This window comes from Bradysia coprophila, unplaced genomic scaffold, assembly GCF_014529535.1.
Source record: "Bradysia coprophila strain Holo2 unplaced genomic scaffold, BU_Bcop_v1 contig_151, whole genome shotgun sequence".
Lineage (NCBI taxonomy): Eukaryota > Metazoa > Arthropoda > Insecta > Diptera > Sciaridae > Bradysia > Bradysia coprophila.
This window is the reverse complement of record NW_023503423.1, coordinates 4,444,300-4,470,990: the sequence shown is the minus strand read 5'-3', so window position 1 is coordinate 4,470,990 and position 26,691 is coordinate 4,444,300. Positions and strand designations below refer to the sequence as shown.

Here is a 26,691-nt window from a genome sequence, read left to right as displayed (position 1 = left end):
CCCCATCTCAATTCGGCCCTGATAGAAAATGAAACGTGGCGCATCATGACGATGGTATGGTTGAAAATGTTTTTAATCTTTACCATGTTCCGTGGTGAAATATCGTCTGCAAAATTGTCTCTTTCCTTTTTTGTGTAATCTACCAGTACTTTGCTACACATAATTAGTCCTCGTTCCTTAGAGAGTTTGCGTGAATTACAAGGATGAGTAAGAAACGAAAACTGATCTGACTGCACGTTTTGAAACTAAAAAACTCTGAAAAAGAATTTCTTTTTAAAGCGAGTCAAATGTGGGCTACATTGAAATCTAAACTTCGAAATGCACTGAACCGACAGCGTCAATTCGAAGTTGTCTTAGTGAAACCAGTTAACCCGAACACAAATACTGGCGACATCGAAGCCAAACATCTAAAGATGTTCCGAGCTATTTGGAGCTTAATTGATTCGATGGCATTTCTGGTTGGTGTTAGTGCAATCAGAGATGAGAATATCAATGCAAGAATGGCATTAGCAGCACTGTTGATTTCTGTCACCTACCCGATTCTTTTTTATACAAAGTTTGTCGTTTGGCCCAGCGTTCCATTGTTGCTGGAAGTGATCTGTATATACGGTGTATTGATACCGGTATGTATGGTCCTGATCCCCTAACTGATACATTTCAATGAGATTTAATTCATGCACCAAACCTAATTGCAGAGCACCTTGAAGTTCAAATTGATTTTGCGCAATGTGAAACGACTTACTCCGATGCATGATTTTTTTGAGAACATTCTCATCGGCAATCCAATTGGCCATCGATCGGATGACCTTGTCAGGGAAATGAACGATGCCTACAATAAAGTCAAGATTTTTGTAGTCATATCTGTTCCCTGTTTCGCAGTGTTTGTGCTGTACCCAGTGCAAGTGTTCGTTACCGAGGGTCGGCTGATACCAATTATGCGCGTCGAATTGCCTTTTGTGGATCAAACAGAAATGAGAGGTTACCTAATCGGAGTGGCCTTTATGTCGTTGTTAGGCTTTCTCGGTGTAGTTGGGAATGTAGCTTTCGATCTGGTGGTGTTGACCTTTTTAATGGAATTCAGATCGTTGGTAACGCTGTTGGCGCACGATCTGGATGATTATCATGAATTTTCAAAGGAAATGGAAACTCACTCAACACAATACAAGGACAGTTTTCTAAAGAACATTTGCAAGAAATACAACGACATTCACAGGCAATACAAGAAGATGTTTGTGTTGAATTGATTTGAATTGATTGTGGATAAGTTTTCAGGTACCTGCGATGCTTTCAAAGCACGTTCGGTAATATTACGTATCATTCCATTTGCGTATTGTATGGTTCGTTAATTTGCGCAGTTTATGCCACATGGAACGTAAGTATGAGAATGAGTGAAATTATTATAATTTTTATGCGACTTCTTCTTCTTTTTTCATCAAGTTCCACATTGTTACATTGCGAGCGAGCAATTTATTGACGGAAGTGTGAGAACTTAAGAAAAATCGAGCATGTGAATTTCTAGCTATCGAAATTGAGTTGAGTGTATGTAAGAAATCGGGAATAATCCGCTCAAACCTCTCAAATGATCGATTATACGACATAATGGTTAATCCGCACTTCACTCTGTTTACTCACAGTTTGGAGAGCAGTTTTATTCAATTTTTTTTAAATGAATTGAAGTGCAGAATAATGCTTAGTTTCCTCTTACCAAAAGAGTACTCCGTGTGAGAGATAAAATTTAATTTTTTCAATTTTTCCGTTGTTTATTTGACAGCTCGCTCTCTCACGGCTCTCTCACGGAGTACTTTTTGTTGAGTGGAATGGACACTTAAGTACGAATCGCACAGTCTCCGTTTTACCTCCGTGTCCTTGACAGTTGACATTTAAAACAATTCAGAACATGTTAGATCCATTTTTTGAACTGTCAACTGTCATGTACACCTTACAATTTAGTTTCCACTCAACAAAAAGAACTCCGTGAGCGAGGAAGCTCAAGTAAACAAATCAAAAAAAAAGTCTCTCACACGAAGGGCTTTTTTGGTAAGTGGAAATCAAGCACTTGGTCGCCGTTTTCAAAATAACAATAAAAACTGTTCTCTCTTACCATTGTTATAGCGTAAACGGTGAGTAAACGGAGTGTAGCGCGTTCTGTGCGTAAGCTCAATCGTCTACTCAATGTTTGCAGAAAATGAAAACTGCCCTATCTTTCTCACGTAAACGATGAGTGAAGTGCAGATTTTCAACAAAAAAAAAATTTGAAAATCAACCCACAGACCATCAGACAACGGCAACGGAAAGTTAATATTTTTATAAATAAATTCCTTTCTCTTATTGATTCAGAATGGTTGGATATCTGGTTACGGATTTTGTCTCTTTTGCTTTATCCAACTGTACGTCCAATGTATTTTGGGAACGTTTGTGCATATTCAAGTGAGTAATTTTGTAATTTTGAATTTCCATTTCCACGGAAAGTGGATGGAATTTACCAAACGAAAACTTTATGAAAATTATAAAATAATCCAATGAAGCCAAAAAAGCTTCTTCTATAATATACTAATATAAAATGTCCCTGAATAACGTTGCAAGCAGAGGCAGTGAAATTTCAGCATGAATTTGCATCAGCTGATCCAAACATTAAATCAAAACTATTAATACTTATTTATACAGTTGAAGCTGCTATATGCACCCACATGGTAGTGGTAAAACCGTGTAAATAGTTCTGATTGGATGTGTGGATCAGCAGAAAAACAGCTGAAGAATCACAGCATCTGACTGTATTTTCATTTGTTAAAAAAATATCTAAATTTTCATTAGAACGACAGAATGAGCCAAGCATTTTACTTGACACCGTGGTATGAGTATCCCATCAGAGTGCAAAAAATCTTTTTGTTGCTGATACATGCATCGACGTTCAATGCAGTCAAATTACGAATCGGACCATATGCACCCCTTGACGTGCAAACTGGATTAATGGTAAGAATACGCAAGCTCGCTAAAACTGATTTTATCATTGGGTGTCGAGAGAATTATTAAAGCCGACAATTTCAATCCCATTCTAAACTAAACTTATTAGACCTGCTTTAGCACATGAGACATTTTAATTCCTACATTTTTCCACATTTTCAAAAAAAAAAACATTTCTCGGGAAAATGGGAAAATGTAGGAAAATTGAAGAATACGTACGTGACTTTGAGCCTATGACCTGAATTAGGAGTTCGACCTGAATCTGACCGAAACCAGAATTTCGGATTCGACCTAAACTTGACCTGAAACGGTTCAACCTGAACTCATCGGATTCGACCAAAACCTGAAATGATTCGACCCGAAACTGACATTAGCCAAAATTTTCCATTTTCGGACTAAGTAAAAATTTACGCAAAATTCCATGAAGCTGTTAAATTATAGCTTCAACAAATCATCCAGAGCTCAAGGCTTTTGGAAGTTTTTCCCCGTCGGGTCCTGGATTAAAATTCCCTTTTTCACTGTAATACCCATCACGCTGTTTGTAATTTTCACTATCTTAAGTCACCTAAAGTAAAATCAATTTTAGAAGGTATGAGAACAATAAGGGTCCGAGAGGCTACAGAGGTTACTACTAAGTTGAATGTTTTTCAATGATTTCAGATAACAAAAAGTATCTTCTCGTACTATACTGCGATTAGTAGTCTAACTTAACGAGAAAATGACGAACAAGCAAATCAATTTTATGTAGAGCTTTCAATAATCGCAAATAAAGAAATATTCACACAAAAGATGACTTAGTCGCTTCTTGGCTGCTTGAGCAGTGACGATTTTGGATTCAAATAACAAATCGTATTCGAATATAAGACAAATGACCAATAAATTATTTACATCGAAGCAAAGTAAAACCTGTGTTCTGTGGAACTGAACGTTGCTAATTATTAATTATATTTCAATCAATCAATTGACTTAATTATGCAACACGAATCCAGAGCCATTCCTACATCGTTGAGGAGTTTCGGTGGCTTGTATTTTAACATGTATTTAAGGGAACCATGCTCTTCACATTCAGGTAGTATTACCAATTGTTATATCAACAATTAATTTACTTATTCAGAAGGTTTGATTCCTGAGCAATGGAGATGACAACAAAGTGAGCAGCAAAATAGAAGGCTGGTGTAAAACATTTATTTTGAGTAATAAATCATCGACTTGTGCAGAACCGAGCCATCTAGTCGATTGGCTCTCGTTAATCCGTTCTTTTTCGGATGGCTCGATGACACAAAACGCAACTTCTTGGTCCTTATTCTTTGTTCATACAGAACTGCCTGCTGTTTTTAAATGTTATGCTTTTTCTGAATTTATATTTTTGTAATAAATCTTGTCCTTTTTATCGTGTATTGTAAAAAGAGATAGCCATTGATGAAATAAATAAATATTTTCAAGAAAACATAAGAGGTCATGCCCCAAGTACGCGTGCAAAAAATGCTGAATTTCATATATGGTACGACTGAAATCTTAACGAAAGAAATGTAGAGCCTATTCTGATACTATAAGCCTCCAATAGTCATTTTCATGCTTCGGGCCAAAAATGAGGGTAATTTTTGATTTTTTTCTCGAGTTTTCGTCCCTTTGCATGAAAACTCACATGTGCACCTGTTTGGGACGGTTGATTTAAGGCACTTTCGCTTGTAAGCCTCACTTCGTTCGGCCTACAATCCGCGAAATTGCCTAAAATCAATCGTCCAAAACAGGTACACAAACTCACATGTGCACCTGTTTGGGACGGTTGATTTAAGGCACTTTCGCTTGTACACCTCACTTCGTTCGGCCTACAATCCGCGAAATTGCCTTAAATCAATCGTCCAAAACAGGTACACAAATGACTATTTCGATGTTACCGCTAAGATCAGTGCTTTTTTGGAATGGCAATTGATATCTTCAATTGATATAGAGCAGTTGCCGAAGTCGTTCGTCTACGTATGTCTTGCCCAGTGAAAGCGTAAGAAAGTCAAAAAAGAAAAATATCAAAGAATCGATCGTGTTCCAATTCGGCTCTGACGGTAGAAAACCATAAGAACCTTGGTTAAAATGAAACGGATTTATTTGAAATAATTACGAAAAAAGGCTGCTCACAACGGATTGGTTTCGTTTGTGTATCGTAATAGTAGTCAACTTCAATAAGTCGTCTTTTATAAAAGGGTTTAAGCGTGAATGGTAAGGCTGAGTAAGAAACGGAATGGTTATTTGGATCACAAGGGACGAAAGTAAAAAAATTCAACCGTGTGCGAAGTTTGCAGCCCGTGGCCGAAGGAAAAATTTATAAATTATTGGCAACGTTCTTTTCTATCACAACAATCACAGTGATCACAACGACACCAGACGGAACACATGTTGTTGCTGTCATTTACTTTTTCATGCTTCGGGGCCGAAAATGAGGGCAATTTTTCGAATTTTCTCGGGTTTCCGACCCTCTGCATGAAAACTTACATGTGCACCTGTTTGGGACGGTTGATTTAAGGCACTTTCGCTTGTAAGCCTCACTTCGTTCGGCCTACAATCCGCGAAATTGCCTAAAATCAATCGTCCAAAACAGGTACACAAATAACCAATTCGCATCCTCGTTTGAAGGGCGAAAGTACTTTCGCTCCTCTGTTGGGAGGCGAAAGTATTTTCGCACCTCTTGTGATGTCGTGGCTAACTGAGAGTTGAATTTTTATACTTTCGCATCTCATTCGGGAAGCGAAAATTACAACTTTCGTAGTTGGTGTAATGAAAACTGATTTCGCTGCTCGTTTTGAAATATTGAAATAGTCATTTTCATGTGTCGGGGCCGAAAATGAGGGAGTTTCGATATTTTTCTCAGGTTTTCGACCCCTTACATGAAAAATTTTTTGAGTATCTGTTTTGGACGATTGATTTTAGGCACTTTCGCATGTAGCCCTCACTTCGTTCGGGCCACAACAAGCGAAATTGCCTAAAAACAATCGTCCAAAACAGATACACAAATAACTATTTCATGCTTCGGGGCCGAAAATGAGGGCAATTTTTCGAATTTTCTCGGGTTTCCGGCCCTCTGCATGAAAACTCACATGTGCACCTGTTTGGGACGGTTGATTTAAGGCACTTTCGCTTGTAAGCCTCACTTCGTTCGGCCTACAATCCGCGAAATTGCCTAAAATCAATCGTCCAAAACAGGTACACAAAATACTGAAAATGAACTTCCATTTAAAGCCAATCAAATGTGGGCTATATGGAAATCGAAACTTTGGAATGCATTGGACCGACAACGTCAGTCGCATGTTGTCTTAGTCAAACCAATCAATCTTAATGCAGACAAGGACGATAAAGTCTTCATCGAAGCCAAACATTTGAAAGTGTACCGAACTATTTGGACGTGGATCGATTTGATGGCATTTGTTGTGGGTCTGAGTGCATTCAGAGAAGCGAAAATCAATGCAAGAATGGTATACACAGCATCGATGATTTGCTTCGCCTTTGTTTGTCTTTTCTACACAATAGTTGTCATTTGGCCCAGTATTCCATTGTTGCTGGAAGTGATCTGTATATACGGTGTATTGATACCGGTATGTATGGTATGATCTGTATGATGATCTGTACTACAGTGAAACATTTTAACGACAGTTAATCAATTCACGTAAAATACACCCGATTGCAGGGAACGTTGAAGTTCATATTGATTTTGAGGGACATGAAACAAGTGGTCCCGATGTATAGATTTTTCGAAAATATTCTCATCAGCCACACAACTGGACGTCGATCCGATGATCTTGTCAGGGAAATGAACGATGCATACAATAAAGTCAAGATTTTTGTAGTCGTATCTGTTCTCTGTTTCGCAGTATTTGTACTGTACCCAATACATGCCTACATTACCGAGGGTCAGCTGATACCAATTATGCGCATCGAATTCCCTTTTGTAGATCAAACAGTCATAAAAGGTTATCTAATCGGACAGGCCTTTATGTTGCTGTTCGGTGTTCTCGGGCTAGTCGGTAGCGTTGCATTCGATCTGGCGGTATTGACATTTTTATTGGAATTCAAATCGTTGGTAACGCTGTTGGTGCACGATTTGGATGATTATGAAGAATTTTCAAAGGAAAATGAAACTTACTCGACACAATACAAGGACAGTTTTCTAAAGAACATTTGCAGAAAGTACAACGACATTCACAGGCAATTTATCCGGAGGAGGCTAGTCTTGGGCTGATTTCTGAATTTTAGATATTTTTCAGATACCTGCGATGCTTTCAAAGAATGTTTGCCGACATTACGTATCATTCAATTTGCGCATTGTATGGTTCATTGATTTGTTCGGTCTATGCTGCATTAAATGTAAGTATGTACTGAAAGTCAAAATACGGAAATTGATTCGATTTAAATTGTTAAATAAAATTAGAATTGTAAATTAAAGGGCAAATGATAGGTATTGTCGATGCCATAAGTGCGCGCCTGGGAATTTGAATTTTAAGTGAACGAATGAGGAAAAAGTGAACCGAAAAATAAATTTTAACGCTGCGTTAGATAGACCTTGGCACGGTTCCATTTTGAATTTGTAGCGCGATTTTACAGCGTGAATTTAGGAGAGAAAAAACGTCTCTTGCTACGTGGATGGTGGATGTACAGATCATCGCTTGGAATTTTAGCTTAAACGACGCAGAAGCAATTTTTTATTACAAAATCCTTTCTCTTATTGCTTCAGAATGGTTGGATATCTGGTTATGGATTTTGTCTCTTTTGCTTTGTTCAACTGTACGTTCAATGTATTTTGGGAACATTTGTGCATATTCAAGTGAGTAATTTTGGAATTCACCAAACGAAAAGTTTATGAAAATTATCCTGATAATCCAACGAAGCAATACCCTCTCTAGCAACCAAACTGCGTTTTGACGCAGTCAAAATAATTCCTTATTTTGACAGATGTGACAATGACTATTTTTGTAATAGAGTTGCCGTGCCGCGTTTTCTTTTTTAAGCAATATCGACGTCACACTAAACAGACAGATTTCGAAATTGATTTCATTTTCATGTTCGAACCAGACCAGAGAGCCGAGGAAAAATAGTTGGCGGCGACTGTGCCTAGCCGCTGGTAAAAAAGTCGGCTGGCGGCGGATGTAGTAGTGTAGTTTACATTTTCTTACATTTTTTTTTTTTAACAAAAGCTGAAGTATTAAAGACTACAATGTGAAAGTTTTTTTGTTTGGGTGGGTCTCAAACACGAAAGTCTGAATTTGTCAGGTGGTACCCTCTCAAGTGGTTCTCCTTGATGAAAAAATAAGTTTTTTTTATTCTATGGTAACCCTCTTGGAGTCGATTTAAGGTTGCCGAAGTTCGTCGAAGCGTAAATTCGCGAGTCGCGACATGAAACTACTCTAAGCCACGCACATATCGACATAGGAATGATAGTTCTTTGAAAATACTTTTGAGTGGAGTAGACTAAAAGTGAAATTCTATTGGCTATCTTTCCTGCTAATTTTCAGTCCTCTGTCGATGTGTTAGGTTGCGTGGATCACATTCGGTAGCGCTTCAAGTAGTGTTCAAAAAAACAATATTCTACACTTTGACGAATTTCCGGCCAATCTGAAAAAGGATTATATCATTTAGGGTCAAGAAAAAAATTTAAAAAAAATTATAAAGTTGAAAAACAGATATTTTTCCCTTTACGAAATTTTTCAATTTTATACCTTTTTTTTATTTTTTTCTGTCCTAAAATAGAATCCATTTAAAAAGGTTGTTATAAATTTTAATTCAGAAAATTTAATTAATCGTCAAATAACATATATCAGACGCCGAGTCAGCCGACCTAAGGCACTGGCGGCGGCTAGCCGCATTCAGCCGACCAAAAACACCGGCGGCGGCGGCGGGCACTTTAGCCGTCAGCCGCCGCTTTCGGCCGGCTGAAAATCGGCAGCTCTCTGGTCTGGTTCGAACACCGAATATTTTCAACACACAAAAGGACATCGCTGCTCCTTGAGCGGCTCCAAACACCATTTTAGTTTAAAATGGGTAAAATTTTCTATGACAGTATACACTTACACTACACTTTAATTAATTAACCACATTAATTTTCCTAGTTTGGTTGCTAGAGAGAGTATTGAATGAAGCCAAAAATCCTTTTTCCATGCTCTACTAATATAAAATGTCCTTAAATAACATTGCCAAGTATTTCGACTGATTAAAAAAAAATTATCCAAATTTCTATTAGAACGACAGAATGAGTCAAGCATTTTATTTGATACCGTGGTATGAGTATCCCATCAGAGTGCAAAAAATCTTTTTGTTACTAATACATGCATCGACGTTCAATGCAGTCAAATTGCGAATCGGACCATATGCACCCCTTGACGTGCAAACTGGATTAATGGTAAGTATACGGCGATGTACTAACGCAAGCTCGCTAAAACTGATTTTATCATTGGGTGTCTAAAGAATTATTAAAGCCAATTCTAAAGTCATTCCGACCCCACTGCTTTAGAACATGGGACATTTGCTACATTTTTACAAATAAAAAAAACAATACTTTTTAGGAAACTAAACTCAAGAAAATGTGGAAAAATTTCTTCCTAGAAATAGTTTCTGAGTCAGACGAGGACTCGAACCTAACTTTGTTACCTGAATCTAGTTCTACCTAAATCTAGTTCTACCTAAATAATACCTAAACCTGAATTTTAAATTTCGGATTCGACCTAGACCTGATCAGTCAAAAAATCCTTAAAGCGTAAATGTGACGCAAGTCCTTTATCTTACTTACGAAATAACTGATATCGCTGTGGGTCGTACGCAAAAGTATCAACAAAAAATTGACCCAAAAAATTTGTGAAAGAAAATTTTACAAAAAGAAATTTGCGTCACAAGTGGCAGATGATTCGGTTTTCTTCCGTTTAAATTCTTTCATAACATTTATTAACCATTTTCCAAACAATAGGTTTCTCAACATCTGCCACTTGTGACGCAAATTTCTTTTTGTAGAATTTTCTTTCAAAAAATTTTTGTGTCAATTTTTTGTTGATGAAACTTTTGCGTACACGGAAAGAACTGACGTTATAGATTTGTATGGAGAAAATCAATTACGATTTAATGAAAAATCGATCTATAACGATGTATTTAATTTCGTAATTTAGTAATGGATGTGTTATTGATTTTCGGGGAAAATCAATAACGCGTAATAGTTTCGTTATAGATTTCTATAACGCGTTATAGATTTTTTTATAGATATCTATAACGATCGTGATGAAAAAACGATCTATAACGCGTAATGATTACATTTATAGATTTCATAATGTTACGTCGTAATCGATTACGTAATATTAAAATGTAATTGATTTTATTTATAATTTATTAAAACGTAAGCATTTTTATTACATGCGTAATCGATTACGTAATATATTACAATGTAATAGTTGTGAATAAATAATTTTATTATAATTAATATTTTAAAAATATTTCATTATTTCGTTATGGATTTTTTGTTAATTATAGTAGATTTGAATTGTGCTGCCATGTAAGTGATTAGGAATGAGAGAAATTTAATATTAATATTGTTACATTTTATTATATAATTACAATTTAATACTTAACGTAATTGGTCACCCTTCTAAGTACTGACTTTGACACTTGTTGCTTAACTTCACAATCGGACCGCCAACGACTCTACGCATGTTGCTATTGACGATATATATTTATTGTTCTTATTTCGAACCGTTGTTACAATCGACTCGTAATTGAATTCGTTATAGATTTCGTAATAATGGTAAAAATATATGTTTTCATTGGCAAAATTACTCGTTTCAATTGCGCTATCGACGTAGTTTAGTTTTATTTATTATTTGGAAGGTATCTTGACTAAAAAAAAAAGAAATTTTGATAATAAAAAAAATGTCGGTGAGCAGGTTTAGTCGGGAATCGATTACATCGTAATGAAAATAATAATTACGTTGTTATGGGGTTTCTGGAAAATTGATCTTTATGTGGAAAATCGATCGTTTCCATGACGGTATCGACGCTGCTATCAAAAGATATTATCGAAAAACGTATCTTTTTGCACATAAATGTAGGCTATAAATTTGCGAAGGGGTGATTCCTCTTAACGGAGTGCGAAATTTGAGAGCGCTCCAACACTAACGATTACCTAAAGATTACCGTTTCCACCCAACAAAAAATATCGTGTGCAATATCAGTATGCAGTACCTCAGTATTTTAGTCTGGAATTGATCGTCTTTGAAAGTAGCAAATAAAGTAGATTGAAACAAATCGTAATTAGTAATAATTACGAAATCTGTAACGAATAATATATTTTATTACTCAAACAAATCGTAATTCGTAATCATTACATAATTAGTCAAGTATTACTCGTTATAGATTTCGTATTTTTCGTAATTTTCGTAATTATTACGTAATTTTGCCTATTAAAAATCTATTACGACCATTACGATGATTACGATTCGATTACGATTCGATTATTAGTAATTTAATAGATTAAATTACGATTAAATCGTTATAGATTTTTAATTTTCGACTATTACGCAATCTATAACTCTAATCTATAACGCCAGTTTTTTCCGTGTACGGCTACATAACGGCACACAATGCGTCACCCTCAGCGATATCAGTTATTTTGTAAGTAAGATAAAGAAATTGCGTCACATTTACCCTTTAAGGGTTTTTTGACCACTTTTGTAAGTATGTCATTTCGACAACATCAAAAAACCTAATGGAAATTAAAGAATTCTAGAGAAATCTGTCTGAATCTTAAAATCTAGAAATCAAACTTGGAACACCTCACTTATATCGAAAACAACCCAAATCCATCAAAATAACAGATGGAAGTTAGGAAATGCCAGAGGAATCATCTGTCATCCCAAACTTTAGGAACCAGCCTGGTGGAAGTAAAACTTAATAATCCACAGTTTCCAACAAGAAACACATACCCAAACAACACACACCTTTCACCACATGACCATCCATATCATGCACCAAAATATACAACAAACACATACACAAAACGGCTTTTACATGGAGTTTGTATGGAGGGAGACTTTGGGGAGCTCCAGCTCCCAAGAGATGGATTTTTTACAACCTTTGAAAATTCCATTCTTCGGGCCATTATTAGCCTATAACCAAAATTTCAGGAAAATCTATAGAAACGTTTAGGAGTTGCTGGATCCACTTTTCCATAGGAACTAATTAACTAGCTAACTAACGTGCATTATCTGAAAATTCGAGATTTTGCTTATTTTCGTACAAACATCAATATTTCGAGGTTCAATATCTCGGCCAATTTTGAAGCTGCAGTAACGTGTGACAGCTCGTTGAACTCGTATGGTTTCCTAGATTTCAGATATTCTGGGTACCAAATGAAAGTACAATGGCAACTGCCAATACCCTCTCGTTTGTTTGCTAGAGAGGGTATTGCAACAGCTCTCTGCACTTGCCATATTGACGGAAAGAAATTATGGTTTTGACCGACTAAGGATAGAATTTTCATTAAGCTGTCTAAAAGCGAACTAACTAAAGTACGACGCAAAATTCCATAAGCGCTCTAAAATCATAGCATCAACAAAACACTTATTGTTCATCAAAAATATAATTTCAGCTTTTTCAAGTTTTCCCCGATGCGGTCCTGGTTTAAAATGCCCTAATAATTCAATAACTCTCATAAATTTCCACTTGTACCTTTCACTATCTTATGTCACCTAAAGTAAAATCAATTTTAGAAGGTATGAGAACAATAAGGGTCCGAGAGGCTACAGAGGCTATTACTGAGTTAAACGTTTTTCAATGATTTCAGATAACAAAAAGTATCTTCTCGTACTATACTGCGATTAGTAGTCTAACTTAACGAGAAAATGACGGACGAGCAAATCAATTTTATGTAGTTCCTTCACTAAATAGAAATAAAGAAATATTCACACAAAATAAATGATGGAATTTGTTTATGTCTTAGAGTAATTATACCTAGAGAGGAAATTACGAACAGAATTACGTAAAATTTGTGGTCCCGACATGAAATACGTAATATTTGATTGTGTGAGTTTTTCCCTGCTAAATTGGTGGGCAAATTAGCGCAAAAAATTTGAATGTGCCTACTAGAAGGATTCCTTTTTTTATAATTTGAGAACGTTTAACATTCCACCGATATGAACTGATATCAACAAACACAACGGAAGAAATAGAAATTGACCCGTGTTGTTTTATGCAGCAAATTAGTTGTGCAATCATTTGTTCAGTTAATTGGAAAATTTTCTCCAGCCAATATCGGGCTTTTGTCTCATTTGATGGAAAATTACAAATCAACAAACAGATGCAACTCGAGCAATTTTTTATTATGCGCTTATAATGAACAGGTATTGCCCTTGACTCCATCCCGTAATGAATCACATTTGCACTATATTTAATTAAAAACAATTATTATTGCGAATGATTTTAAACAAAATTCCAAAATAGTGGTACGCGATTTGGAAAATATAAAACTGACAACTATCAAAATTTTCAACTCCTACATGTGTTAGTAGCTCTACGTAAAATTGTACGAAATGTGAATCTTATACAAACTGATGTCGGGACCACATTTTATCGTACGAAATACCTCTCTACGTATAATTACTCTAAGGTTTATGTACTGTCCTTTTGACAAGAGGATCGCCACGGTTCAGCAGGGGGTTTTGAACATTTGTTTTTTACACGTTGGCACACGTGCTCTTGTCAGATTCAAGATTCTTTTTACGAAGGTTACGCTGATTATACTTTGTGAAAAAGGCCAATAACTTGCAAATATGTCACATCTTGGACAGAATTTGACACTGCAATATCTGCAACATGAAAAAACTAAATGTTCGAAACCCCCTGAAACCCTGTGCTTCCACCTACGTAATATACACAAACTAGGTGAGCCAATCTTAATTTATAGTAGATTACATAGGTTTGTTACAAGGCCATATGAATTGTCAAATTTCATCCATATAACCATAACCTCAATTATATCTCAGTGTAAATCGCGTAGGCGACGTTGCTCGATTTGTATGAAATATCACGTAAGCGACGTTGCTATGGATGAAATTGTCGTTGTTCGGGTTGTCAAAGTTCGTGTTTACAGTTACTTGGAACAAACCTATTGGATGCTGCGGAGGTAGTTCATTACATGAGGGATCAATTTTGTGATACGAGCCGAACTCACAAGTGTGGTTTTAAGCAACAAGCTTTGGAACGGTTATTTTGACAAGTGTAGAGTTTGCATATTCGAGCCGAAGGCGAGGTATGCAACTTCACGAGTCAAAATAACCGTTTCCAAAGCGAGTTGCTTAAAACCACACGAGTGAGTTCGTGAGTTCACAAAATTGATTCCGAGTGTAATGAACTACCAAGCAGCATCCAATATATGCTGTTTTATTGCCTATCCACCCGGAATATTGTTGTTACGAGTACATTTTCCCACCCAAGGACCTGACAGTTCAAAACCAAAAGTGTTCCAGTAGACAACTGGCAGATTCTTGAATATCAAAAGATGATTCTAAATTAATGTATAATTTCACAACATTTATGTCGCGCTATTTCATTCACTGCCAGACTAATAATAAACATAAAAAATACCGATAGCACAAAACCAACAAAACAAATCTATTGTGTTGCATTGAAATGTTTATAAACGAATCTAGTCTGCTCATGAAATCGGCTCACACTTCTTCATAACATTAATCCCGAAAGCATCACTGGCAACACTACTATTTTGATGACATGTTGACAAACTACTTCGACTGTTTTGTTTTTGTGAAGTGCCAGATTCATATTTTGCGTAATATTTGTCAATTTTGGTGGTGTTACAATACATTTTGCTGTGAAGTAAAGTGAATACATGATAATAAAGACAAAAGGGTTGATTGTTTTTGAAAATAAGTGAAAAATGAAAAAATTAAAATTGTTTGGCCATAGGTGTTCGTCGAAACTGAATAAATTGAAATTATGGCTATAGACAAAATGACCGTCACTTATTTTTTTTTTTTTGAAAGTTTTGAATGAATTTGCTTAGATTGGTGTGCAATTAATTCAAGTGACAAAGTTTGTCATATTAAAACTAAAATAACATCGCGAGTATTGTTTCTCAGTGCTAAAGAATATTTCATGTGATACATTTTTGCTGATAAGTAATGAAATTCTGCTGGTGTGTAACGAAAATCTCCTGATATGTAATGAATTTTCATATGAATATTCCTTCACTTGTGATGTAATGAAAAAGTTCCCACATGTAACGACCGCTTTCCGCTGGTGGGAAATGTACGTGTAACAACAATATTCCGGGTGGATAGGCAATAAAATAACTTAGTTGCTTCTTGGCTGCTTGAGCAGTGACGATTTTGGATTCAAAGAACAAATCGTATTCGAATATTAGACAAATATGTTAAAAATAAATTAGTCATGGAAGCAAAGTAATCTGTGTTCTGTGGAAATGAACGTTGCAAATTTAATAATTTTTTTATATTATCAATTTCATTGAAAAAATATATTTTTCAATCAATCAATTTACTTGATTATGCAACACGAATCCAGAGCCATTCCTACATCGTTAAGGGGTCTCGGTGGCTTGTATTTAACATGTATTTAAGAGCGTACAAGGGTTTAGCTTCGGACAAAAACCAAATACTATAGCGTCTTTTAATTGAAATATAATTCGTATTTTGTCTTTAATAACAATAGAAAATCGAACATCGAAGACACCCATCATAGAAAATAGTGAAAGCAGAATGGCCGCCGTGATAGAAACAAAATTGTTTTTGGTTAATGTCTTAACAATAAGAGCTAATTTCAAAAAATTGAAAACATAATTTCGTAATTCGTGACACAAGAAACGGTTTCGATATAGCAACTTATGTGATTATTCTCGATGCACTGCCGAAAAAATGTACCTAAAGTGGAGAAAAATGTTGCCTTGCAGAAGTGTTTTAGTTGTGAAAAATATTCGTGAAAATGAAACAATATTCACGCCGTAAGTGCAGTCGAAATTCAAAATGGAAAGTGCGGATGTCTTTCTAACGTAGCGTCATTTTCATACAATGAAGCGTTGAAATGTACTTTTGGGTTCTCTTTTTCATCAAGGCTCAAATTAACCGTTCGTCCATTTTTTGTTGTGTTCCATCTCTTGCATCCTAAGAATTATGTTCCTAAATATGCTCTATTTTTCGCGCAATTTTGGTTCTGGTCCTAAGCTAAACCCTTGTACGCTCGGAACATGCTCTACACATTCAGGTAGTATTATCAATAGATCTCTTCAGTTGGCGAAACTAGTGACAGTACCTAGTTCACTTTGACTATTTTTTAAATTTTAAATTTCTGAGGAATCGACATCCAATTTTAACATTTTTTGGAACAATTTAGTGATTTTACTTTGCTCAACTTCAAATATAAACATTTCCTGGTTACTTCAAATCGTTCAATAAACTTTTTAGTCAGAATTTCCAGTTTATTTGTTTTCTTAACCATGAATTCAAAAACTACCCTGCTTCGCGAAGTTTGCTGCGTTTAACACAAAGACTACTAGATATAAGAAGTCAAAACAAGCGCTCCTGCCTGGTTTACTTTACTCTGCCGTGGTAGAACACAAAGAAAAAAGGTGTGAATTTGACACATAGAGCTGAGAGTTTGTTTGCTAGAGAGAGTATTGGTGAAGCCTATTCTGACACTATGGGCCTCCAAATATTTTCTATGTTACTGCTAGGATCAGTGCTTTGGAATGGATTATATTGCCAGTTGCCGAAGTCCTCTATTTATATTTTGTCCAATGAAAGCGAAAGAAGAAAAGTATGCAAAGAATCGATTGTGTTCCAATTCGGCTCTGACTGTAGAAAACCTTGGTTAAAGCCTAGAGACCTTGGTTAAAATGAAACGTATCCCTAGACGGATTTATTTGAAATAATTACGGAAAAAAGACTGCTCACAACGGATTGGTTTCGTTTGTGTATCGTAATAGTAGTCAACTTATAAGTCGTCTTTTATAAAAGGGTTTATGCGTGAATGGTTAGGCTGAGTAAGAAACGAAAACTGATTTCGCAGCTCGTTTTGAAATATTGAAAAATACTGAAAATGAACTTCCATTTAAAGCGAATAAAATGTGGGCTACATGGAAATCGAAACTTCGGAATGCATTGGACCGACAACGTCAGTCGCATGTTGTCTTCGTAAAGCCAATCAATTCTAATGGAGACAAGGACGATAAAGACTTCATCGAAGCCAAACATTTGAAATTGTACCGAACTATTTGGACGTGGATCGATTCGATGGCATTTGTAGTGGGTGTCAGTGCATTAAGAGAAGCGAAAATCAATGCAAGAATGGTATTCACAGCAACGATGATTTGCTTCTCCTTCGCTTCTCGTTTTTACACAATGGTTGTCATTTGGCCCAACGTTCCATTGTTGCTGGAAGTGATCTGTATATACGGTGTATTGATACCGGTATGTATGGTATGATCTGTATGATCTGTACTACGATGAAACATTTTAACGAAAATTAGTCAATGCACCCAAAATATACCCGATTGCAGGGCACGTTGAAGTTTATATTGGTTTTGAGGGACATGAAACAAGTGGTCCCGATGAATAGATTTTTCGAGAACATTCTCATCAGCCATTCAAGTGGACGTCGATCGGATGATCTTGTCAAAGAAATGAACGATGCATTCAATACAGTCAAGATTTTTATAGTCGTATCTGTTCTCTGTTTCGCAGTATTTGTACTGTACCCAATACATGCCTACGTTACCAAGGGTCAGCTGGTACCAATTATGCGCATTGAATTCCCTTTTGTGGATCAAACAGTCATGAAAGGTTATCTATTCGGACAGGCCTTTATGTTGACGTTCGGTGTTCTCGGGCTAGTCGGTAGCGTTGCCTTCGATGTGGCGGTAGTGACCCTTTTAATGGAATTCAAATCGTTGGTAACGCTGTTGGTGCACGATTTGGATGATTATCATGAAATGGAAACTCACACAACACAATACAAGAACAGTTTTCTAAAGAACATTTGCAGGAAGTACAACGACATTCACAGGCAATTTATCTGGAGGAGGCTAGTATTGGACTGATTTCTGAATTTTAGATATTTTTCAGATACATTCGATGCCTTCAAAGATTGTTTGCCGCCATTACGTTTTATTCAATTTGCGCATTGTATGTTTCATTGATTTGTTCGGTCTATGCTGCATTAAATGTAAGTATGTACTGAAAGTCATACGGTATTGTTAAATAAAATTAGAAGTAAAAATTGAAGGGCAAATGAAAGGTATTGTCGATGCCGTAAGTCACTTACTGTAAGTGCGCGCCTCGAAATTTGAATTTTAAGAGAACTTTCTTATATGAAAATGGGACGATTCAACGCAGTGTTATACAGACCTTGGCACGTTACATTTTGAATTTGTAGCGCACTTACAGCGTGAATTCAGTTGGAATTTTAGCGAAAGCAATATTTTTTTAGAATTCTTTTCTCTTATTGATTCAGAATGGTTGGATATCTGGTTATGGATTTTGTCTCTTTTGCTTTATTCAACTTTACGTCCAATGTATTTTGGGAACATTTGTGGATATTCAAGTGAGTAATTTTGGAATTCACCAAACGAAAAGTTTCCAAATATAATCCGAACAATCAAATGAAACCAAAAAAGCTTTTATGTCACTCAACATCATAATATGCAAAAATTTCAAACTTTAGATGCCTCTGTGGCATAAAATGCAATGAAAGTCTAGAACAGGTATGGTCGATCGGCGAATTCGTCTTAAACGCACTCACATTTTATGTCAAAATAATATGAAAATGAGTACGAAAATCAAATTTTTATGTCCTCCGGGCGGACAATAGACCATACCTGTTTTACACTTTCATTGATAAAATGTTGTCTGCAACTCGATGCAAAGTACTTTATTAGGCTCACGGTGTGTATAAATGACAAATGGCCTGCGGCCTCTTTTCATAATTACATATCTAGAGCCTAATAAAGTACTTTATACAACCGAGTGATAAATGCTTTTTTATGTGTGACAATACACATCGTGTGCCTAAAAAGTATTTATCACTCAGTTGTATAAAGTACTTCATTAGGTCTAGTTGTGTAATTATGAAAAGAGGCCGCAGGCCATGTGTCATTTATACACATCGTTAGCCTGATAAAGTACTTTGCAGCTAGTTGTATACAACGTTTTTCGCAATAAAGGCACCGGAAAGTCCTACTTTTCGTTACTAAAGTCAGAAGCAGTGAGACTTCAGCATGAATTTGCTTCATCTGATCCAAACATACACGCACGCGCGTGGTACTGATAAAATATCGTATAAAGCAACGCATTTCAAGCATGAGTTGAAATCTTAATGTGGTACTTTCACTTGGCTCCAAAAAATTCATTTCAATCAAAATAGTAGTCTATTTGGCAGCTGACGACTATGATCACCTTTGCTTGATGTGCGCTGTAAAAAGACGTAAAACAGCTTTGATTGTTTGTGTGGATCAGCTGCAAAACATCTGACGCAAATTCATACTGATATTTCACTGCCTCTGACTGAATTTTTAATGATTAACAATTTTTTATGAAAATTTCCATTAGAACGACAGAATGAGTGAAGCGTTGTATTTGACGCCATGGCATGAGTATCCCATCGCAGTGCAAAAAATCTTTTTATTGCTAATACATGCATCGATGTTCAATTCAGTCAAATTTCAGATCGGACCTATTGCACCACTTGATGTGCAAACTGGATTAATGGTAAGAATACTACGTTGCAGATACGTTTGCTAAATATTGACATGGAACGGAGGTCATTTCATTTATTTTCACAATAATAAAACATAACAAGTGACCTCCAGTTTGCTATAGCTAAAGAGGAACGTTTTCTTATTGTTTCAGATAACAAAAAGTATTTTCTCGTATTATACTGCGATTAGTAGTCTAACATAAAATGAACGACCAAAACGTAAGAGTAATTTTTCTTAGAGAGGAAATTTGTACGACGAAATGTGGTCCTAACATTAGATTAGTTTGTATAAGGTACACATTTCGTATAATTTTACACCAATACATGTATGCGTTGACGCGTTTGATAGTTCAATTTGCCCTCTTAATTAAGAGGACAAACACACACCAATAAACATTTCGTATTTCGGGACCACATATGTTTCGCTGTTATTGCTTTTTTGTAAATTAATTTGTAGAGCTTTCACTGAACGGAAATAAAGATTTATTCACAATAACGTAAATGATTCTTGGTATTATATTGACCACTTTCAAAACGAGCTGTCAGAACAGTCGGAGCGTTTGCTGCGACTGAGCCCCGTACAAACCCGTACATCTATTGCGTACGTGACCCTAGTTCGTCCGTCGCCCTACTCTTAGCCTAAACCTACTGCGCCCGTAAACGTCGGTAAAGTAAAATTCTTATGAAATGTGTACGTCTTAAAAATTGCGCATAGCGCAATTACGAAGCCCCGTACGACGTTCCTTTTAAATGTAACACAAATTTCGAATTGACCTAAAATTTTAATTTATTGAGTATAAATACACATAGGGCATAGTATCGGCCTCAGTCCGAGGACCCAAATTTATTTATTTTTTTCAACTACATTCTATTCGGTGTTCGATTACCTTCCAAATGAAACAAAAAATACGAAAAACGGATGAAATTTGCTCGAGTTATATGTAAAATACACATAGGGCCCTAGTAGCGACCTTAGTCCAAGGACCCAAACTTATTTTTTTTTCAACAACATTCTATTCGGTGTTCGATTATCTTTCAAATGAAACAAAAATTACGAAAAACGGATGAAATTTACTCGAGTTGTATGTAAAATACACATAGGGCCCTAGCAGCGGCCTTAGTCCGAGGACCCAAATTTAATTTTTTTTTCAACAACATTCTATTCGGCCTTTGATTACCTTCCAAATGACACAAAAATTACGAAAAACGAATGAAATTTACTCGAGTTCAGTGTAAAATACACATAGGGCCCTAGTAGTGGCCTTAGTCCAAGGACCCAAATTTAATTTTTTTTCAACAACATTCTATTCGGCCTTTGATTACCTTCCAAATGAAACAAAAATTACGAAAAACGGATGAAATTTGCTCGAGCTATATGTAAAATACACATAGGGCCCTAGTAGTGGCCTTAGTCCAAGGACCCAAATTTGATTTTTTTTTCAACAACATTCTATTCGGCCTTTGATTACCTTCCAAATGAAACAAAAATTACGAAAAACGGATGAAATTTGCTCGAGCTATATGTAAAATACACATAGGGCCCTAGTAGCGGCCTTAGTCCAAGGACCCAAATTTAATTTTTTTTTCAACAACATTCTATTCGGTGTTCGATTATCTTTCAAATGAAACAAAAATTACGAAAAACGGATGAAATTTACACGAGTTGTATGTAAAATACGCATAGGGCCCTAGTAGCGGCCTTAGTCCGAGGACCCAAATTTAATTTTTTTTCAACAACATTCTATTCGGCTTTTGATTACCTTCCAAATGACACAAAAATTACGAAAAACGAATGAAATTTACTTGAGTTCTATGTAAAATACACATAGGGCCCTAGTAGATTTTCACTTCTAAGGCCCTAACTCACGGTCCACTCACCCGATTTTAAAAAACTTTTTTTTCCTGGATTGGTATTGACAATACCTATCATTTGCCGTGTCATTTACATTTCCTTCGTTTATTTTGCCATAAATATCACCAAAAGACCTTAAATCACTTAGGTGGCCCTAACTCACGAAGGGCCGACCCGAATATGCCCATCTTCGAACTTAGCCTCACTATTTTGACTATCTTTCAGGAAAAAAAAAAAAATTTGAAATCGGATTTGATTTACTCAAGATATCGACGTGACGGACAGACGGACAGACGGACAGACGGACAGACGGACAGACGGACAGACGGACAGACGGACAGACGGACAGACGGACAGACGGACAGACGGACAGACGGCCCAAATTTTTATTGCGGATTCGTTATCTATGAACATAGGCAAACACTTTGCCCTTACCGTCTGCTTCGAATTCCATCAATTACACACGGCATCGTAATCCTATAAGCCCCTTCGTACTTCGTACGGGGCTAAAAATTCTTCGAAGCTTGTGTGGCTGGTGAAAGGTGAGCAAAAACCGGGTCGTGTGCCGAATAGGGACTTATTGGTTTTAAAAATCATCCACACTGAAATATGTGCAGTTAAAGTTTTCAACCGAAGACCTGCACTGTACTTACAGAAATTTCTCGATGTACACAAAACGTACATGGTCCTGTGGGGTATCATTTGAAAGGTACTTTTATGTGCTTTTAGGCCAAAGAGACTTATGGGGTTTGGATGCATATGCGATAAAATATGAGCACTTAAACATTTGAAACTGAAAAACTCTGAAAAAGAATTTCTTTTTAAAGCGAATCAAATATGGGCTTTATTGAAATCTAAACTTCGGAATGCACTGAGCCGACAGCGTCAATTCCAAGTTATCTTAGTGAAACCAGTCAACTCGAGCACAAATACTGGCGACATCGAAGACAAACATCTGAAGATGTTCCGAGCTATTTGGAGCTTGATCGATTCAATGGCATTTCTGGTTGGTGTTAATGCAATCAGAGAAGAGAATATCAATGCAAGAATGGCATTAGCAGCACTGTTGCTTTTTGTCACCTACACGGAAAAAACTGGCGTTATAGATTAGAGTTATAGATTGCGTAATAGTCGAAAATTAAAAATCTATAACGATTTAATCGTAATTTAATCTATTAAATTACTAATAATCGAATCGTAATCGAATCGTAATCATCGTAATGGTCGTAATAGATTTTTAATAGGCAAAATTACGTAATAATTACGAAAATTACGAAAAATACGAAATCTATAACGAGTAATACTTGACTAATTATGTAATGATTACGAATTACGATTTGTTTGAGTAATAAAATATATTATTCGTTATAGATTTCAACTTTAAGAATGATCTTACGACTCTTTCTATTCCTTGAAACATAAGAACGACAGGCATGTATATTGCAGCTTCACAACCACCTTTAGTGTTGAATCCGATTTGTTTCGGCCTTAAATACTCTCCGACTTTCACATCACCACAAGCAATTTTAGCCGTTATCCTTCGAAAAGTTGAGCCAATGGCGATTGGTCGTAAGCCGCCGTCTTTCTTTGTCAAAGCGCATAATCTTGCTCCGTATACTATTCTGCAAATACTTAGCAAAACTTTTCCACTCAACATTAAATTTATGTTGAGTCTAGTGAAGCAGTGGACGTGCAAATCTCGTTATTTGACATTGAAAGTGTGATTCAGAAACTAAAGTGGAAGAGTGGAGCTGGACCAGATGAAATTAAACCTCTCGTCATTAAAACCGATATTAAGAATTACAGAGTCGTCGCAATTCAACCAATCACGATGAAAATCCATGAAATGGCAGTGAAAAATAAACTCAGTGAAGTCGTTCAACCTCATTTATCCGAAGCGCAACATGGATTCAGGAGTAAACGATCGGTCGTCACGAATTTATTGAATCTATCGATATTGGCATATGATGCGTTTGGAGACCGTTGTCAGTTGGATTTAGTATCGGGATATTTCAAGGTGGCATTCGATTCAGTTTGGATTCGAAGGTTGATGTTGAAGTTTGCAAAGTTTGACATCGGCAAAAAATCAGCGAAATGGTTGTGTCAGTATTTCAAGGGACGGTCAAATTACGTACAGATTGGAGAGGACAAATCTAGAATTTATGAGTCTCCATCGGGAGTGCCACCCGGAAGTTCGCTTGGTCCGTTGGCGTTTACTGTATTCATTAACGATATTGTGGACGTTATCATACATGTAAGGCCGTTGATGTTTGCAGACGAAATCAAATTAGCTGAAGGTATCCGACGTGAAAATGTTGCAAATCGATGTCGACAATGTGCTGAAATGGTGTCATGAAAACCGTTTATACTTCAACCCCGAAAAGTGCTACGTTTTCAGCATTTATCGAGTCAAGATCTTGAAATGTTGATTGATAGATGGTTTCATTTGGGTCAACACTGTGAGCTGACAGCAAGAAAGTGCAGGCAAATTGTTGGATGCATAAAACACTACTAAAATGGCAACTTCACAATCGACACACAACGAACATTGTATTTGGCATACGATCGAGATTGGAATATGCATCGGTAATCTGGAACCCGTCATCGGAAGTCTACAAGGACGATATCGAATCGATTCAAAAGCAGTTTGTCATCTATCTGCTAGATAGTCGCAAAAATGCTACTTCGTTCAGATGCATGGTGCCATACGACGATCGAATCAAACAGGTTGGGCTTCAAAATCTTGAGTTGAGGAGGAAATTGGCGGACATAATGATGTCATACGACATATTCAAAGGACAGTTTGATCTCGTTAAAGTTTGTGTACAGTGAGAGTGAATATGATCTGAGACGTTCGACCTTGAAATTGTTAAAGGAACCGAGGTACGGTACGAACTATCTTTCGAATCAACCAGTTGCACGTTTGATAAAACTGATTAAGAGTGATATCGCCAAAACTTGAACCAATTTTGGTGAAAATGAATACCATGGTTCGGCGATCCGGGCAAGCTATAGCTCGTTTGAATCGTCTTTCAATTCTGAGAAATAGGGATCTTTTACTTTTTCTGTTAGTTTCCCATTTTCGGAGTGAACACGTGAAAGTAATAGCATGTCAATGGGTCGTGAAAACAGTTTTTCGGTGATAGCTCGAGATAGAAATCTTTCTAAAATGTGAAATGTTGTAGGAATATAGGCCTCTAGCAGACCTTCAAAACGAGTATAATCATCGGTAAGGACAGCCACCCGTTCTGGACTTATGACCCAAAATATGGTGAATGTTTGGACAGTGCTGCTGGCTTCCAACAGAACTTTTCCGCGGAACTGACTATAGGGTGTTGCAGCTGGACTTACCCTCTTTTGTTCCACGTATAATACACCCCAGAAAAATTGTGTTGCAAGCCACAAAGTTAGTCGAAGTAAAATGTCGCTCCAATAGACCCATATTTTTCAGTGTTTTCAACTTGTTTTTGGTGTTCAAACAGGCTGGAGCGATAGGAATGAAATAAACTAAATCAAAATTACATGTTCAGCTCGAAATTGTGCTGAACCGTGCGATCATTGTCCTTGAAAATGTTGCTTTCTTCTTACTTCGTAGTAGGTGGAAAACATCATTTATTTGACTTCATAAAAATATCAGGAACTCAATTGCTTTCACCGAATATGGGCTTATTGTAAAGCAGAGATGCGCATCGTTCATTTGCAGTCAATAAATGGTCACCCAAGATGTAATTTGTACTTCACAAGAGGTCACGACCGTTCCCAGCTATGGAAAATGTATAAAAAATCGAGTTTTTTTACAAAAATATTTTTTCTGTGGAGATTTTAACTGCTTTTAGTTAAGGTCTTAAGCTATGTATTCTTAAAACAATTGTCATCACCTATCAATTTTTCAGCCAGTATTTGGCGGTGTAATAAATTTCATTCATTCATTCATTCATTTGCCTTACACCTGAAACAATGGCAACTGCCAATACCCTCTCGTTCGTTTGCAACAGCTCTCTGCACCTGCCTTAATGACGGAAAGAAATTATGGTTTTGACCGACTAACGATAGAATTCCATAAGCGCTCTAACACTTATTGTTCATCAAAAATATAACTTCAGCTTTTTCAAGTTTTCTCCGATGCGGTCCTGGTTTAAAATGCCTTAATAATTCAATAACTCTCATAAATTTCCACTTGTACCTTTCACTATCTTACGTCACCTAAAGTAAAATCAATTTTAGAAGGTATGAGAACAATAAGGGTCCCCGAGAGGCTACAGAGGTTATTACTGAGTTAAACGTTTTTCAATGATTTCAGATAACAAAAAGTATCTTCTCGTACTATACTGCGATTAGTAGTCTAACTTAACGAGAAAATGACGAACAAGCAAATCAATTTTATGTAGAGCTTTCAATAATCGCAAATAAAGAAATATTCACGCAAAAAAAAACTTTGTCGCTTCTTGGCTGCTTGAGCAGTGACGATTTTGTATTCACAGAATAAATCGTATTCGAATATTAGACAAATATTACCAATAAATTATCATTAACATGGATTCCATGTCATGGAAGCAAAGTAACCTGTGTTCTGTGGAAATGAAGGTTGCAAATTTAATAATTTTTTTATATTACGAATTTCATTAAAACAAATTATTTTTCAATCAATCAATTGACTTAATTATGCAACACGAATCCATTCCTACATCGTTGAGGGGTCTCGGCGGCTTGTATTTAAACATGCATTTAAGGGAACATGCTCTTCACATTCAGGTAGTATTACCAGAAGATCTCGTCAGTTGGCGAAACTAATGACTATTTTGTGTGCTAACTACTTGTAGCTAGCCGCACAAAGGCGAAATATTTTTTAAATTCCTGAGAAATCAACATCCAATTTTAACATTTTTTGGAACAATTTAGTGATTTTACTTTGCTTAACTTTAAATACTAGGTCCCATCTTTTGGATGGGTCAGATCCCTTGACTGACTGACTAATTTTCTCAAGAAGATTTTTGTAATCCGAGCAAAAAAAAATCACTCTAAAAGTTATATAAAAGTACATGCGTCCAGTAGCAAAGTTTAGCTCAGAGATTCTTATTCCCTTTACTTGAATACCACAGATTCTCAATCCACATAAAAAACTTCGTTCATATCAC

At 36.3% G+C, this 26,691-nt stretch overlaps 1 protein-coding gene and 1 long non-coding RNA gene across 9 annotated transcripts in view; both read left to right on the top strand.

Annotated features, from left to right (window-relative positions):
• Positions 1–25,993, top strand: part of LOC119074632 (putative odorant receptor 83c) — a 37,048-nt gene extending 11,055 nt beyond the window's left edge. The window contains exons 1-8 of one of the 8 annotated variants that reach the window (XM_037180902.1): positions 88–207; positions 6,193–6,545; positions 6,638–7,155; positions 7,215–7,314; positions 7,682–7,771; positions 9,185–9,343; positions 12,767–12,844; positions 25,959–25,993. In XM_037180902.1, the coding sequence (XP_037036797.1) occupies positions 204–207; positions 6,193–6,545; positions 6,638–7,155; positions 7,215–7,314; positions 7,682–7,771; positions 9,185–9,343; positions 12,767–12,817 (1,275 nt within the window). In that variant the 5' untranslated portion in view covers positions 88–203 and the 3' untranslated portion in view covers positions 12,818–12,844; positions 25,959–25,993. Of the gene's footprint in view, positions 1–87; positions 208–392; positions 624–2,320; positions 2,428–2,811; positions 2,971–3,621; positions 3,745–6,192; positions 6,555–6,637; positions 7,156–7,214; positions 7,315–7,681; positions 7,772–9,184; positions 9,344–12,766; positions 12,845–22,383; positions 22,638–25,856 lie in introns of those variants that run through there. The other 7 variants (XM_037180899.1, XM_037180900.1, XM_037180901.1 and 4 more) reach the window with 7 other exon arrangements.
• On the top strand, positions 17,986–19,596 carry LOC119074730. The gene is made up of 3 exons (XR_005087233.1): positions 17,986–18,174; positions 18,463–18,552; positions 19,557–19,596. It is a non-coding gene; the product is annotated as an uncharacterized LOC119074730 (long non-coding RNA).
• Positions 25,994–26,691: the final 698 nt, after the last annotated feature.